General features: G+C 34.3%; 3 protein-coding genes across 3 annotated transcripts in view; all 3 read left to right on the forward strand.

Moving 5' to 3' along the window:
- LOC111466492 (cytochrome P450 71B35-like) overlaps positions 1–13,632 on the forward strand; it is a 33,725-nt gene that overhangs the window by 7,156 nt on the left and 12,937 nt on the right. The window lies entirely within an intron of this gene.
- LOC111466487 (cytochrome P450 71B34-like) lies at positions 675–2,585 on the forward strand. Its single transcript, XM_023111154.1, has 2 exons — positions 675–1,604; positions 1,798–2,585. Exons 1-2 carry the CDS (start codon positions 705–707, stop codon positions 2,413–2,415), a joined length of 1,518 nt encoding a protein of 505 aa, XP_022966922.1. The 5' UTR covers positions 675–704; the 3' UTR covers positions 2,416–2,585.
- Positions 12,426–13,436, forward strand: LOC111466491 (cytochrome P450 71B26-like). Its single transcript, XM_023111158.1, is given in 3 exon segments — positions 12,426–12,697; positions 12,870–12,986; positions 12,989–13,436. Coding segments are annotated over 2 exon segments (486 nt in total). The 5' UTR covers positions 12,426–12,697; positions 12,870–12,907; the 3' UTR covers positions 13,396–13,436.

The following is a 13,632-nucleotide window of genomic DNA, read 5'->3' on the forward strand; positions in this document are numbered from 1 at the left end:
ATGCATGAAAATGAAAAAAAAAAACCTGTAATAGAAAATGAAAGAACATGTAATAGAAAAGGAAAAAAACGTGTGATAGAAAATGAAAGATGGATGGACCACTTTCCAAATGCATCGAGACAAAAGTCATTGAAGATGATTATTGTCGTTGATTGGTTTGACCTATTGCAGCTTGTATCATTCTTTCAGAGAGGCTACACCACGAAAACGGCGGAGCAATCGAAATTTTGGGATGCGGTTGGATTGCACAAGACCTGATTAATTAGATCTATGAAAATCATAGCTTCTAAACTTCATTTCACTCATAAACCTATATATTATCTATTAGAAGGCTAAACAAATTTGTACACGCAAATAAAAACTTTAAAATACATAAATTATAAAATCAATTTTTATTTTCTATGGAGAGATGATAGCTTGTTGCTTTTATGGAGTGGACCGTCTTTTTTTTTTTTTTTATCATTCTTTTTAGTACCGTAAGAATAATATCAAGAAATCGTGACATTTATAAACCATATATTTTCTTTTTAAATAATGTTTTTTTGAGACGAACACTAAAAATTTAAAAATATTTTATTGTTTTCATTCAAATAATATACAAAAATGAGATGTTTTATGTCTATTTAATCTAAAAAAGAATGACCATTTTTATTCATAATCTTTTTCCTCTTTTCCTCTTGTTCTTGAGCTCTTTCTAAATTCCAATGTCTTTCCTTCATTTCCCTCCATGGGTTCCCCTCGTCCTCTTCTTCTCTTTACTTTTCATCATCCTCAAAGAGAAAGCAGCTGCAAATAGCAAGAAGGGTAATTTTCCCCCAAGCCCACCAAAGCTTCCAATCATAGGAAACTTGCACCAACTTGGCAAGCTCCCACACAAATCCCTATGGCGCCTCTCTCAGCGTTACGGTCCTATTATCAGCCTCAGCCTATGCCATATAGAAACTATCATCATATCCTCTGCCGAGACTGCTCGCGCCCTCTTGAAAACCAACGATTTTCAAAGTTGCAACAGACCACAAACCAATGTTACAAAAAAACTCTCTTACAATTTTCTTGATATTGGGTTTTCGCCTTACAGTGATTATTGGCGAGAGATACGGAAAATTTGTATGCTTGAACTTTTCAGTATGAAGAGGGTGTTATCTTACGAAGCCATTAGAGAGCAAGAAGTTGGTTTGCTTATTGAATCAATTTCACAATCAGCTTCTTGTGAAGCTACTGTTGATCTTACTCAGAAATCGATTGCTCTCACTACTGATGTTATTTTTAGAATTGCTTTTGGGAAGTTGTTTAAAGTGGATGGATTTAATGAAATTGCAAGTGAAGTTGAGGTCCTGTTGGGAAGCTACGGTGCTTCTGAGTTTTTTCCTATTCCTTTTGTGGGGAAGATAATTGATTGGTTTAGTGGCCGAAAAGCTAGACTTGAGAGGGTTTTTAATGAGATGAATGTTCTGTTCCAAGAAGTAATTGATGAACATCTTCATTCTGCGAGGCCTAAACCAAAGCAAGATGATATCATTGATGTGCTTTTGGCTATCAATAAAAAGCAAGCTGAGTCTTGCAATGTTGTCATTACACATGAAAGCATCAAAGCTATTCTTTTTGTAAGCAACTTCTATGCCTAAACTTTAATGATTTTTAAGCTTAAGTTTTAGTTTAGTTTTTGAACTTTCAATTTTGTATTAATGAGTTATTGAGAAGTTATTGAGCCTTTTCAGCTTTTATCTCTATCCTCGTGCCTTCTTAATTAACTCATAGCCTTCTAACATTTTTCTATTGTATGACGTGCATCTACAGAACATAATTTTTGCAGGATTATCCACTAGTTCAGTTGCTATAGTTTGGGCAATGGCAGAACTAATGAAAAATCCGAAATGGATGAACAAAGCTCAAGAAGAAATCAGAAATCAAGTGGGAAACCACGGAAAGGTAAGAGAGAGAGACCTAGAAGACCTTTCATATTTGAAAATGATAGTGAAAGAGACACTAAGACTACATCCACCGGTACCCCTTCTTATTCCAAGAGAAACCATTTCCCATTTCAAAATTGAAGGCTATGATTTTCACCCCAAAACGATGGTTCAAGTGAACGTTTGGGCAATTGGACGAGACCCTACATATTGGAAACACCCAGAAGATTTCCTTCCAGAGAGATTTGTAGAGAGCTCAATTGATTACAAAGGACAACATTTTGAGTTTTTGCCATTTGGGAGTGGTCGGAGGATGTGTCCAGGATTGAATATGGGTGTGAAAATTGTGGAGTTGGCTTTAGCGAATCTTTTGTATCATTTTGATTGGAAGCTGCCGAATGGGATGAAGGAGGAGAACTTGGACATGGAAGAGAATTCTGGTTTGAGTCTCACCCTCCACAAAAAGTTGCCTCTCAAGCTTGTACCAACTTTATATCATCCATGAGGATTAAGTTTGAAGTGGAGTCCTCTAATTATAAAGTTCAAGACCTTTTTTTATGTATGACGACACGAGGCTAGTGACTCTTGCACGTATCATTTATGCTTATATATTATGATGATGATGTGAGCTAGTATGATGTGATGTTATATTATGATGATATTATATGATGATATGATAACGACGATGCATGATGACATGTTGATATAAGATGCATGATGATGATATGACTCAATATGTGAGATGGTGGACTAATGCTCACACATATGGGTCGTGTGTGGAGATGTACTACACATCCAATTTTGTCCAGACTGGAGACTACCCCTATAATGGTTTTAACGATATGTTCCTAATCATGAGTTGCAAGTGTTTGCATTCCTTAACCCAAATAGTAGGGTCACTTTAATCATGAGTGGCAAGTGTTTGCATTCCCTAATCCAATAGTAGGTTCACTTACTTAGTATTTGTTAAAATACTAAGTCATGGGCTGCTCCTATTTTTCAGGTAAAGACAACGCACTCTTATACACTGACAATGACTTCACAAGTAAAATTTATGCATAGGATAGTGGTATTTCAATCCGTAGAGTTTAAGTTTATACACCGTGTCTGTAGAGTTTAAGTTTATACACCGTGTTCTTACTTTTAATATTTAATTCTCTCTATATATATATATATATAGAAATTTTAGGAATGTGTTGGTTGAATTAAAACAAAAACAAAAACAAAAAAAAAATTATTTTCAATAATATTCTTAAATTGTTTTAGATAGTTAAAAAATAAATTTGCTATTGAATTTAATTCAATATAAAAATGTTAAAAGTTTCGTTAATCTATGTAACATTTAATATGTGTGCTATTTTTATTTAGTCTCATTTATTTTTTATTTATTGTTTTAGATAAAATTGAGGGATTATATTGCGGTAATCTAGTGAATTAGAAATAAAATTTGTGGATAATATTCTGAAATTCTAAACGTGACCTGAATAATTGTAGTATTAATTTTATACTATACTAACCGAAAGAACGTTATTTTGTACTAGCTTAGCTAACTTGTGTTGATGGGTCATCGATAATTTATTTCCATCCACATAGATTGACGTTAAATTTAAGCATTTGGATGACTTAATTAAAAAATATCTAAGCTTTTGAGAAAAAGAATTCACAATGGTTTTCCTTTCTATCATTACACTTCGTTTGAGAGATTTGATCAACAGATCCTGAACTTCGAGGTATCAAAATATCGAAAGTGACTCAAATATACTATGTAATGCATGAATATGAAAGAACGATGTAATAGAAAATGAAAGAACAGGTAGGTATGGACTACTTTCCAAATCAAATGCATTGAAAAAAAAAATCATTGAAGACGATTTTTTTGTCGTTTATTTGTCTATTTTATCGTGGTTTGTAACATTCTTTCGAAAAGGCTTTTCCATGTGAACCACTTAGCAATCAAAATTCTGAGTTAGATAGGACGAGACCTAATTAACTAGGTCTATGGAACTCTACCACGAAGCTAAACAAATGTGTTCACACAAATAAAAATTTTAAAATACAGAAATTATTAAAAGAAGTTAAGTTTCAATTTTTATTTTTCACCGTGAGATGATAGTTTCTTGCTTGGATGGAGGGACCTTCGTTTTTTGGAATCATTCTTTATGCTATAGTCCGACTAATATCAAGAAATCGTTTAGATCATCAAATTTTTTTTTTAAATAATTTTTTCATTGTTTTTATTCAAATAATATATGAAAATGAGAATTGAAACAATTAATGTTTGGACCATTTATTATTCAAAAACATTTTCCTCTTGTTTTTGAGCTCTTTCTAAATTCGAATGTCTTTCCTTCATTTTCCTCCATGGCTTCCTCTCATCCTCTTCTTCTCTTTACTTTTCATCATCTTCAAACAGAAAGTAGCTGCAATTAGAAAGAAGGGTAATTTTCCCCCAAGCCCTCCAAAGCTTCCAATCATAGGAAACATGCATCAACTTGGCAAGCTCCCACACGAATCCTTATGGCGCCTCTCTCAGCGTTACGGTCCCATTATCAGCCTCAACTTTGGTGGTGTAGAAACCACCATCGTATCCTCTATTGAGACAGCTCGTGCCCTCATGAAAACCCATGATCTTCAAAGTTGCAGTAGACTACAAACTCAATCTGTCAAAAAAATTCACTTACAATTTTTTTGACATTGTGTTTTCAACTTCAAAGCTTCCAATCATAGGAAACATGCATCAACTTGGCAAGCTCCCACACGAATCCTTATGGCGCCTCTTTCAGCGTTACGGTCCCATTATCAGCCTCAACCTTGGCGGTGTAGAAACCACCATCGTATCCTCTATCGAGACAGCTCGTGCCCTCATGAAAACCCATGATCTTCAAAGTTGCAGTAGACTACAAACTCAATCTGTCAAAAAAATTCACTTACAATTTTTTTGAATTGCGTTTTCACCTTATAGTGATTACTAGTGAGAGATGCGTAAAATTTGTATGCTTGAGCTTTTCAATTTGAAGAGGGTGTTATCTTACGAACCCATTAGAGAGTAAGAAGTTGGTTTGCTGATTGAATCGATTTCACAATCAGCTTCATGTGGAGTTATTGTTGATCTTACTAAGAAGTCCACTACTCTCACTACTAGTGTTACTTTTAGAATTGTTTTTGGAAAACTGTTTGAAGGGGATGGATTTTATAGGCTTGTATATGAAGCTGTGACATTGTTGGGAAGCTAGAGTGCTTATGGCATTGTATGAGTTCCTTCCTATTCCTTTTATAGGTAAGGCTATTGATTGGTTCAATGGATGAGAAGCTAGACTTGTGAGAGTTTCTAATGAGATCCATGCTCTGATTCAAGAAATGATTGATGAACACCTTTGTCCTGAGAGGTCTAAACCAGAACAAGATGATATTATTGATGTGCTTTTGGCTATATTAGTAAAAAGCAAGTTAAAGCTTGTACGGTTATCATTACCCATGAAAACATAAAAGCTATTCTTTTACTAAGCAACTTCTATCCCAAATCTTTAATGGTTTTCCACTAAATTTTTAGTTTAATTACTAAACTTCCAATCTAGGTTAATAAGTTTTTGAGCAGATATTGAGCCTTTTTTTCTTTTGTCTCTATGTGTCATGGCTTTCTTCATTCTCGCGTAAGAATGTTTGATTAATCCACCACCCCTAAATGATATGAAAGTTATCTTATTTATAATCAAATAAATTACAAGGATATGAAAATAGTAATAAATAGAAATATAAATGAAAATAACAATAAATAAAAAACAACCTATGTAATAAAGCAAATATAGATATTTGCCTTGTAATAAAATATCAAATATGATATACATGGTAAACTATAATTTATTACTAAATATCCTTAACACCCCACCGCAAGCTGAGCGTCGGATTTGAACGAATGTGAAGCTTGGATCTGAAAAATTCAAAGAGAGGTTGAGAAATACTTTTCGTGAAGATGTCAACAACCTGGTTCGGAGGAGGCGTAGAGAAACACTTTCTTGGCCATCAAAAATTGCAGAGGGATCCCCACTCAGCAGTGATGCTGCCTTGGCTTCGGTGAGAATATGCCTAACCCATAAAGAGGGATTGTCGCTCAGCGACGATGCTGCCTTGGCTCTGGTGAGAATATGTCTAACCCCAAGAAGTAGAAGGGGAAACTTAGAGTAAGGGACAAAGACAATGTTGAAGCTAGAAGAGTCGCCACATTGGGCAAAAGAGCCAATTTTTGCGAGAAGGGCAGCCGGAAGAGTTGCCACGTTGGGCGAAGGAGCCAATTTTGGTGAGAAGGGCGGCGGCAACTTGGTTGGCGAAGAGGCCGGTGCAACGCCCAGATTCCAAAGGTAAATCTCTGCAGAAGGTCGATAGGCTTGTCAAGATTTTGTATATTTCTCAAGAGAACATTGATGAGGATCCTGAGATTAGGGTTCCTGTCAAGGATGAAGGGTTGATTGGGAAGAAAATGAGAGAGACTATATTGGCCAAGGGGAAAACCGATTGGATTGGAAAAGGTGAGGTTGTATGTACAGAGTATGACGAAAGGTGATTTGGAGGTCAATAGGGTGGAGCCGAAGAGTAATCAATATGCTCCGCCTGCGGTAGCCATGACGACTGCCCTTGCAGCGTCAAAGTCAGCAGGGGTGGTGGAGAAGAAGATTAGAGGATTCAAAAGCCATTGAAAAGAAAGGATCGGGGTTGTTAAACCGAGAGGGCTCTGATACCATAAGAATATTTGATTAATCCACCACATCTAAATGGTGTGAAAGTTATCTTATTTATAATCAAATAAATTACAAAGATATGAAAAATAGTAATAAATGGAAATAACACTAAATGGAAAACAACCTACAGTAATAAGACAAATATCTAGATATTTGCTTTATAATAAAATATATATAAATGGTAAACTATAATTTATTACTAAATATCCTTAACACTCTCGCACCCTTCTCACATTGTTTTATTGTATGATGTGCATCAACCGAATATATTTTTAGTAGGAATAGACACAAGTTCAATTATATTAGTCTGGGCAATGGCAGAACTCGCAAAGAACCCAACATTGATGAAAAAAAGCTTAAGAAGAGATCAAAAATCATGTTGGAAACGAGGGAAAGGTAGCTGAAAGAGTTTTAGAAGAGCTTCCATATCTAAAAATGATTGTGAAAGAGACACAGGGATTACATCCACTAAAGCACCTCTTCTTGTTCCAAGAGAAACCATTTCCCATTTCAAAATTGAAGACTACGATTTTTACCCAAGAACGATGGTTCAAGTAAATATTTGGGTAATTGGGCCAGACCCCACATATTGGAAAGGCCCAAAAAAGTTCCTTCCAACGAGATTTGCAGAGAGCTCGATTGATTACAAAGGACAACACTTTGAGTTCTTGTCGTTTGGGGCTGGTCGAAGGATGTGCCCAGAGTTGAATATGGGGGTGAAAACTGTGGAGTTGGCTTTAGCGAATATTTTGTACCATTTTGATTGGAAGCTGTCGAATAGAATGAAGGAGGCGGACTTGGACATGGAAGAGAATTTGGGTTTGAGTCTCACCCTCCACAAAAAAAAAAAAAAAAAAATGGCTCTTGCACGTGCCATTTATGCTTATATACTATGATGATGATGTGATATGATGTGATGTTATATGATGACATGATGATATAAGATGCACAATGATGATATGATTGAAGATAATGTGTAGTACGAGATGTCATAATACATTACAATTGAGAGTTTTTTTAATTGAAACTAAAATAAAATAAAATTCAAAATATAAATTTTAAAAAGGATATTTTAACGTCTTTCTATAACTCCTCAACAAATATTTGTTGATTATAAACTTATATTGTCATAATATTTACTAAATTGATGAAATTTTAAAAATAGAAAAAATTCATCTAGAAAAAATGTTGTTTATGATATTTTAACATTCTTACATTAAGTTATTAAACCGGACCTAAATAATTGTAGTATTGCATATAATTTTACACTATACTAACACAAAGAACGTTATTGTATATTAGCTTAGCTAGCTTATGTTGATGAGTAATTTCATAGAATAAAAAAGTTATTTAAACCATACAAAAGGGAGTAATCTTCATTATTTACATGGATGTTCGATGTCCGAGACCATGCCATGTATAAAGAGAGTGTAACAGAACATGAAAGAACAATACAAAATAGAGTAATCTCCATTATTTGCATTGATGTTCGATGTCTGGGGCCGTTATTGTGTCATGTATAAAGAGAGTGTAACAGAACATGAAAGAACAATCAAAATTCTGGGTTGGATAGGACTAGACCTAATTAACTAGGTCTATGAAAATCTATGAGAAGACTAATATCAAGATGAGAGATGATGAGCGATGATAGCTAATTTCTTTTATGGAGTGGACCGTCGTGTCTTGGAATCATTCTTCAAGCTGGTGTAAGAATAATATCAAGATATTGGTTATGTAATCCATCAAATTTTCTTTTTAATAATTTTTTCATCTACAGTTTTCAACCATTAAAAATTTGAAACATTTCATTGTTTTCATTTAAATTAATTATGAAAATGAGAATTGAAACGGCAAAACGTCTTGTTTTACTATTATTAAATCTAGAACGACCATATTTTATTCATAAACATTTTCCTGTTATTATTGAACTCTTTCTAAATTCCAATGTCTTTCCTTCCTTTCTCAATTCCTTTCCCTCCATGGCTTCGCCTCATCCTCTTCTTCTCTATACTTTTCATTATCCTCAAAGAGAAAGCAGCTGCAAATAGCAAGAAGGGTAATTTTCCCCCAAGCCCACCAAAGCTTCCAATCATAGGAAACTTGCACCAACTTGGCAAGCTCCCACATAGATCCTTAAGGCACCTTTCTCAGCTTTATGGTCCCATTATCAGCCTCAGTCTCACGGGTATGGAAACCATCATCATATCTTCTACAGAGATTGTTCGAGCCCTCTTGAAAATCCATGATCTTCAAAGTTGCAGTAGACCACAAAAAGAAGCTTTCAAAAAAACTCACTTACAATTTTCTTTAACATTGGGTTTTTACCTTATAGTGATTACTGGCAAGAGATACGTAAAATTTGTATTCTTGAGATTTTCAGTATGAAGAGAGTGATATCTCACGAACCCATTAGAGAACAAAAAGTTAGTTTGCTTATTGAATCGATTTCGAAGTTAGCTTCTTGGGGAGTTGTTGATCTTACTAAGAAGTCCACTGCTCTCACTACTGGTGTTAATTTTAGAATTGCTTTTGGGAAACCGTTTAAAGGGTATGGATTTCATGAGCTTGAGTGAAGTTGAGGCCCTATTGGAAAACTACGGTGCTTCTGAGTTTTTTCCTATTCCTTTTGTAGGGAAGGTAATTGATTCGTTTAGTGGTTGAGAAGTTAGACTTGAGAAGGTTTTAATGAAATGAATGTTTTGTTTCAAGAAATGATTGATGAGCATCTTCATCCTACGAGGCCTAAGCCAATACAAGATGATATTATTGATGTGCTTTTTGCTATCCGTAAAAAGAAAAAGAAAATTAAATTTTGCCCTCTTGTCATTACCCATGAAAACATCACAGCTATTCTACTGGTAAGCAACTTCTATCTCTATTATTTAATGGTCTTACACTAAATTTTTAGTTTAGTTTCTAAACTTTCGATCTAGTGTTAACTAACTTTTTCATTTTTTTTTTTTTTTTTTTTTTTTTTTTTTTTTTTTTTTTTTTTTTTTTTTTTTTTTTTTTTTTTTGTCTCTATCTTTAATGTCATATACTCTTTTGACATTTTTTATTGAAAGCACATATTTTTAGTAGGAATAGAGACTAGTTCAATTACATTAGTCTGGACAATGATAGAAGACGTGAAGAACCCAACATTAATGAAGAAAGCTCAAGAAAAAATCCGAAATCACGTGGAAAACAAAGAAAAGGTAGCAGAGAGTGACTTAGAAGAGATTACATATATGAAAATGATAGTGAAAGAGACATTAAGACTACATCCACTCGCACCTCTTCTTGTTCCAAGAGAAATCATTTCCAATTTTAAAATTGAACGCTACGATTTTTACCCAAAGACGATTGTTCAAGTAAATATTTGGGCAATTGAGCAAGACCCCACATGTTGGAAAGACCTAGAAGAGTTTCTTCCAGAGAGATTTGCAGAGAGTTCGATTGATTACAAAGGACAACATTTTGAATTCTTGTCATTTGGGGTTGGTTGGAGGATATGCTCGGAGTTGAATATAGGGGTGAAAAATGTGGAGTTGGCCTTAGCAAATCTTTTGTACCATTTTGATTGGAAGTTGCCCAATGGGATGAAAGTGGAGGACTTCGACCTGAAAGAGAAGTCAGGTTTGAGTCTTACCATCCACAAAAAGTTGCCTCTCGAGCTTGTACCAGTTTCATACCATCCATGAGTATTAAGTTTAAAGTCGAGTCCTCTAATTGTAAAGTCTTATGGCTTTTGTCTAGACTAACAAAACAAATGATGGAAAAATGTTAAGAACGAGAAACATAAGTGGGATTAAAAGTTTGATTTTTATTAATGTTCACAACTAGGATACAAGCTACCAACTAAATCTTACTAATAGAGAAAATATTCTAACTACCAACCCGAAAATAAGACAAAATATACTACAAAGAAATTACTAAAAAAAAAAAAAAAAAATTCGTAACGGATTACACCTATATAAAATATATTCCAAAACTAATATCTTAAATCAAATTTCATAATTCTCCCCCGTGTTTGTGTTGGAGACTATATGTCAATCACACTCAACTTATATTTCATAAAATCAATTTGTTGTATTCCCAAAGGTTTAGTGAAGACATCTGTCAATTATATTTTAGTCGAAACATAACATGGATTGATGATTTCAACTTTTAACTTTTTCCGAACTACATGACAATCTATTTCAATGTGCTTCCTACATTTGTGAAAAACTAGATTGGCTGCTATATGCAACGATGCTTGATTATCACAATACAATAATGCTGGTTTGGACAGCTGAGCTTTTAAGTCTTGAAGAATGTATCTCAGTCAAGTTAACTCTAAACAAGTATTTGTCATAGTTCAATACTCGGCTTCTGCTCATGATTTGGACAATTAGTTTGCTTTTTAGACTTCCAAGAAATAATTGAGTTTACCAAGAAGATGCAAAACTCAGATGATCTGGACACATTGGTTTGCTTTTTAGACTTTCAAGAAATAATTGAATTTTCGAGTAAGGTACAAAACTCAGAAATAGACAGCTTAGTAGTTCAACAACCCAATCGAAATCGCTATATGCTTTCAATCATAAGTTGTTTTTAGATGGTAATGAGAGTCCTTGGCCAGGAGTACCTTTGATGTATCTCAGAGTTCAAACGAAAGCTTGCTCTCGGCGAAGTGGGTTTATGTTTTTCATTTTGTGCTACTCTTTAAATCTTAAAGTTTTCAAAAGTTTAAAGCAAATCATAAATGAATGTCAAATTCAAGTGTCATTCTTGATATATTGAGACAAAAATCCTTAAAGTTGATTTTTGTGATTTAGGTCAGTTCTATTGGAGCTTGTATCACACTTTTCAAAAGACATTTCCATGTGGACCATTGAGCAATTGAGCATCTAAAGTGGGGTTGGATATGACTCTATCCAATTAACTAGATTTATGGAAATCATGGATTCTAATATCCTTCTTTTGAGTCCAATAAAAATGATATCAATAAACTTTGTACTTCTATGGACCATCATATTTTCGTTTTAAATAATTTTTAAACTATTGATTTTAAAGACAACCATTAAAAATTTAAAAATATTTCAGTGTTTTCGTTTAAATAATATATGACAACGGGAATTAAAACACTATATAATCTAAAGAATGACCCTTTTTCTATATTCATAATATTTTTCCTCTTATTCTTGAACTCTTTCTAAATTTTGATGTCTTTCCTTCATTTCCCTCCATGGCTTCCCATCGTCCTCTTCCTCGTCACTTTTCATCCTCCTAAAATGGAAAGCAGCTGCAGATAGAAGACATGGTAATTTCCCTCCAAGCCCACCAAAGCTTCCAAAACATGCATCAACTTGGCATGGCGCCTCTCTCAGCTTTACGGTCCCATTATGAGCCTCAGCCTAGGTCGTATAGAAACCATCATCATATCATCTGCCGAGACTGCTCGTGCCCTCTTGAAAATCCACGATCTTCAAAGTTGCAGTAGATCACAAACCCCGCTACAAAAAAAATTTACTTATAATTTCCTTGATATTGGGTTTTCCCCTTATGATTACTGGAGAGAGACGCAAAATTTGTATGCAAGAGTTGTACAGTATGAAGAGGGTAATATTTTACGAACTCATTAGAGACTAAGAAATTGGTTTACTTATTCAATCGATTTCGAAATTTGCTTCTTGTGAAGCTGTTGTTGATCTTACTAAAAAAATCATTTGCTTTCCTCGTTGGTATTATTTTTAGAATTGCATTTGGGGGGAAGAGGTTTGAAGGGGAGTATTTCATGAGCTTGTGTGTGAAGCTATGACATTGTTGGGAAGCTACAGTTCTAATGAGCTTTTTCCTGCTCCTTTTGTTGGGAAGATCATTGATTGGTTCCGTGGACGAGAAGCTAAATTTGAGAGAGTTTTTAATGAGATCAACGCTTTGTTTCCAGAGGTTATTGATGAACACCTTCATCCTGAGAGGCCTAAACCAGAACAAGACTATATTATTGATGTGCTTTTCACTATCAGTAAAAAGCAAGTTGAAACTTGTAGTATTGTCATTGCCCATGAAAACATCAAAGCTATTCTTTTGGTAAGCAACTTCTATCTCTAATTTTTAATGGTTTTTAAGCTTAAACATTCAATTTAGTAACCCGATATTGAGCATTTTTTGCTTTGTCTCTGTCCTTCATGCCTTCACCATCATATCTCAACCTTATAATTTTTTCTATGGTATGATGTGCATCAACGAAATATATTTTTAGCAGGAATTGACACTAGCTTAGTTATATTAGTCTGGACAATGACAGAACTCATGAAGAATCCAAAATTGATGAAGAAAGCTCAAGAAGAAATTAGAAATCACGTGGGAACAAAGGAAAGGTATCCGAGAGAGACTTAAAAAAGCTTCCATATCTAAAATTGATAGTGAAAGAGACACTTAGACTACATCCACCAGGACCGATTCTTCTTCCAAGAGAAATCATTTCCAATTTCAAAATTGAAGGCTACGATTTTTACCCAAAAACAATAGTTCAAGTGAACGTTTGGGCAATTGGACGAGACCCCACATGGTGGATAGACCCAGAAGAGTTCATTCCAGAGAGATTTGCAGAGAGCTCGGTTGATTACAAAGGACAAAATTTTGAGTTCTTGCCATTTGGATCTGGTCGGAGGATATGCTCTGGGTTGAATATGGGAGTGAAAACTATGGAGTTGGCTTTAGCAAATCTTTTGTACCATTATGATTGGAAGTTGTCGAATGAAATGAAAGAGGAAAACGTGGACTAAAATAGAACCTTAGAACATCAATTTTGTGGATGATAGTCGGACATTCTTCCACTAAATTATAAAACCTGACTCAAATAATTGTATTATGGCATCCGATAATTTTACACTACACTGACACAAAAAATTTATTGTGTTGATGGGTTATTGACAATTATTTTCACTATACAGATTGACGTTAAATTTAAATAATTGAATCACTGAATTTAAAATGACAAGACAATAAAGATATAGACTTAT

The sequence above is a fragment of the Cucurbita maxima genome, unplaced genomic scaffold, assembly GCF_002738345.1.
Source record: "Cucurbita maxima cultivar Rimu unplaced genomic scaffold, Cmax_1.0 Cma_Scf00031, whole genome shotgun sequence".
Lineage (NCBI taxonomy): Eukaryota > Viridiplantae > Streptophyta > Magnoliopsida > Cucurbitales > Cucurbitaceae > Cucurbita > Cucurbita maxima.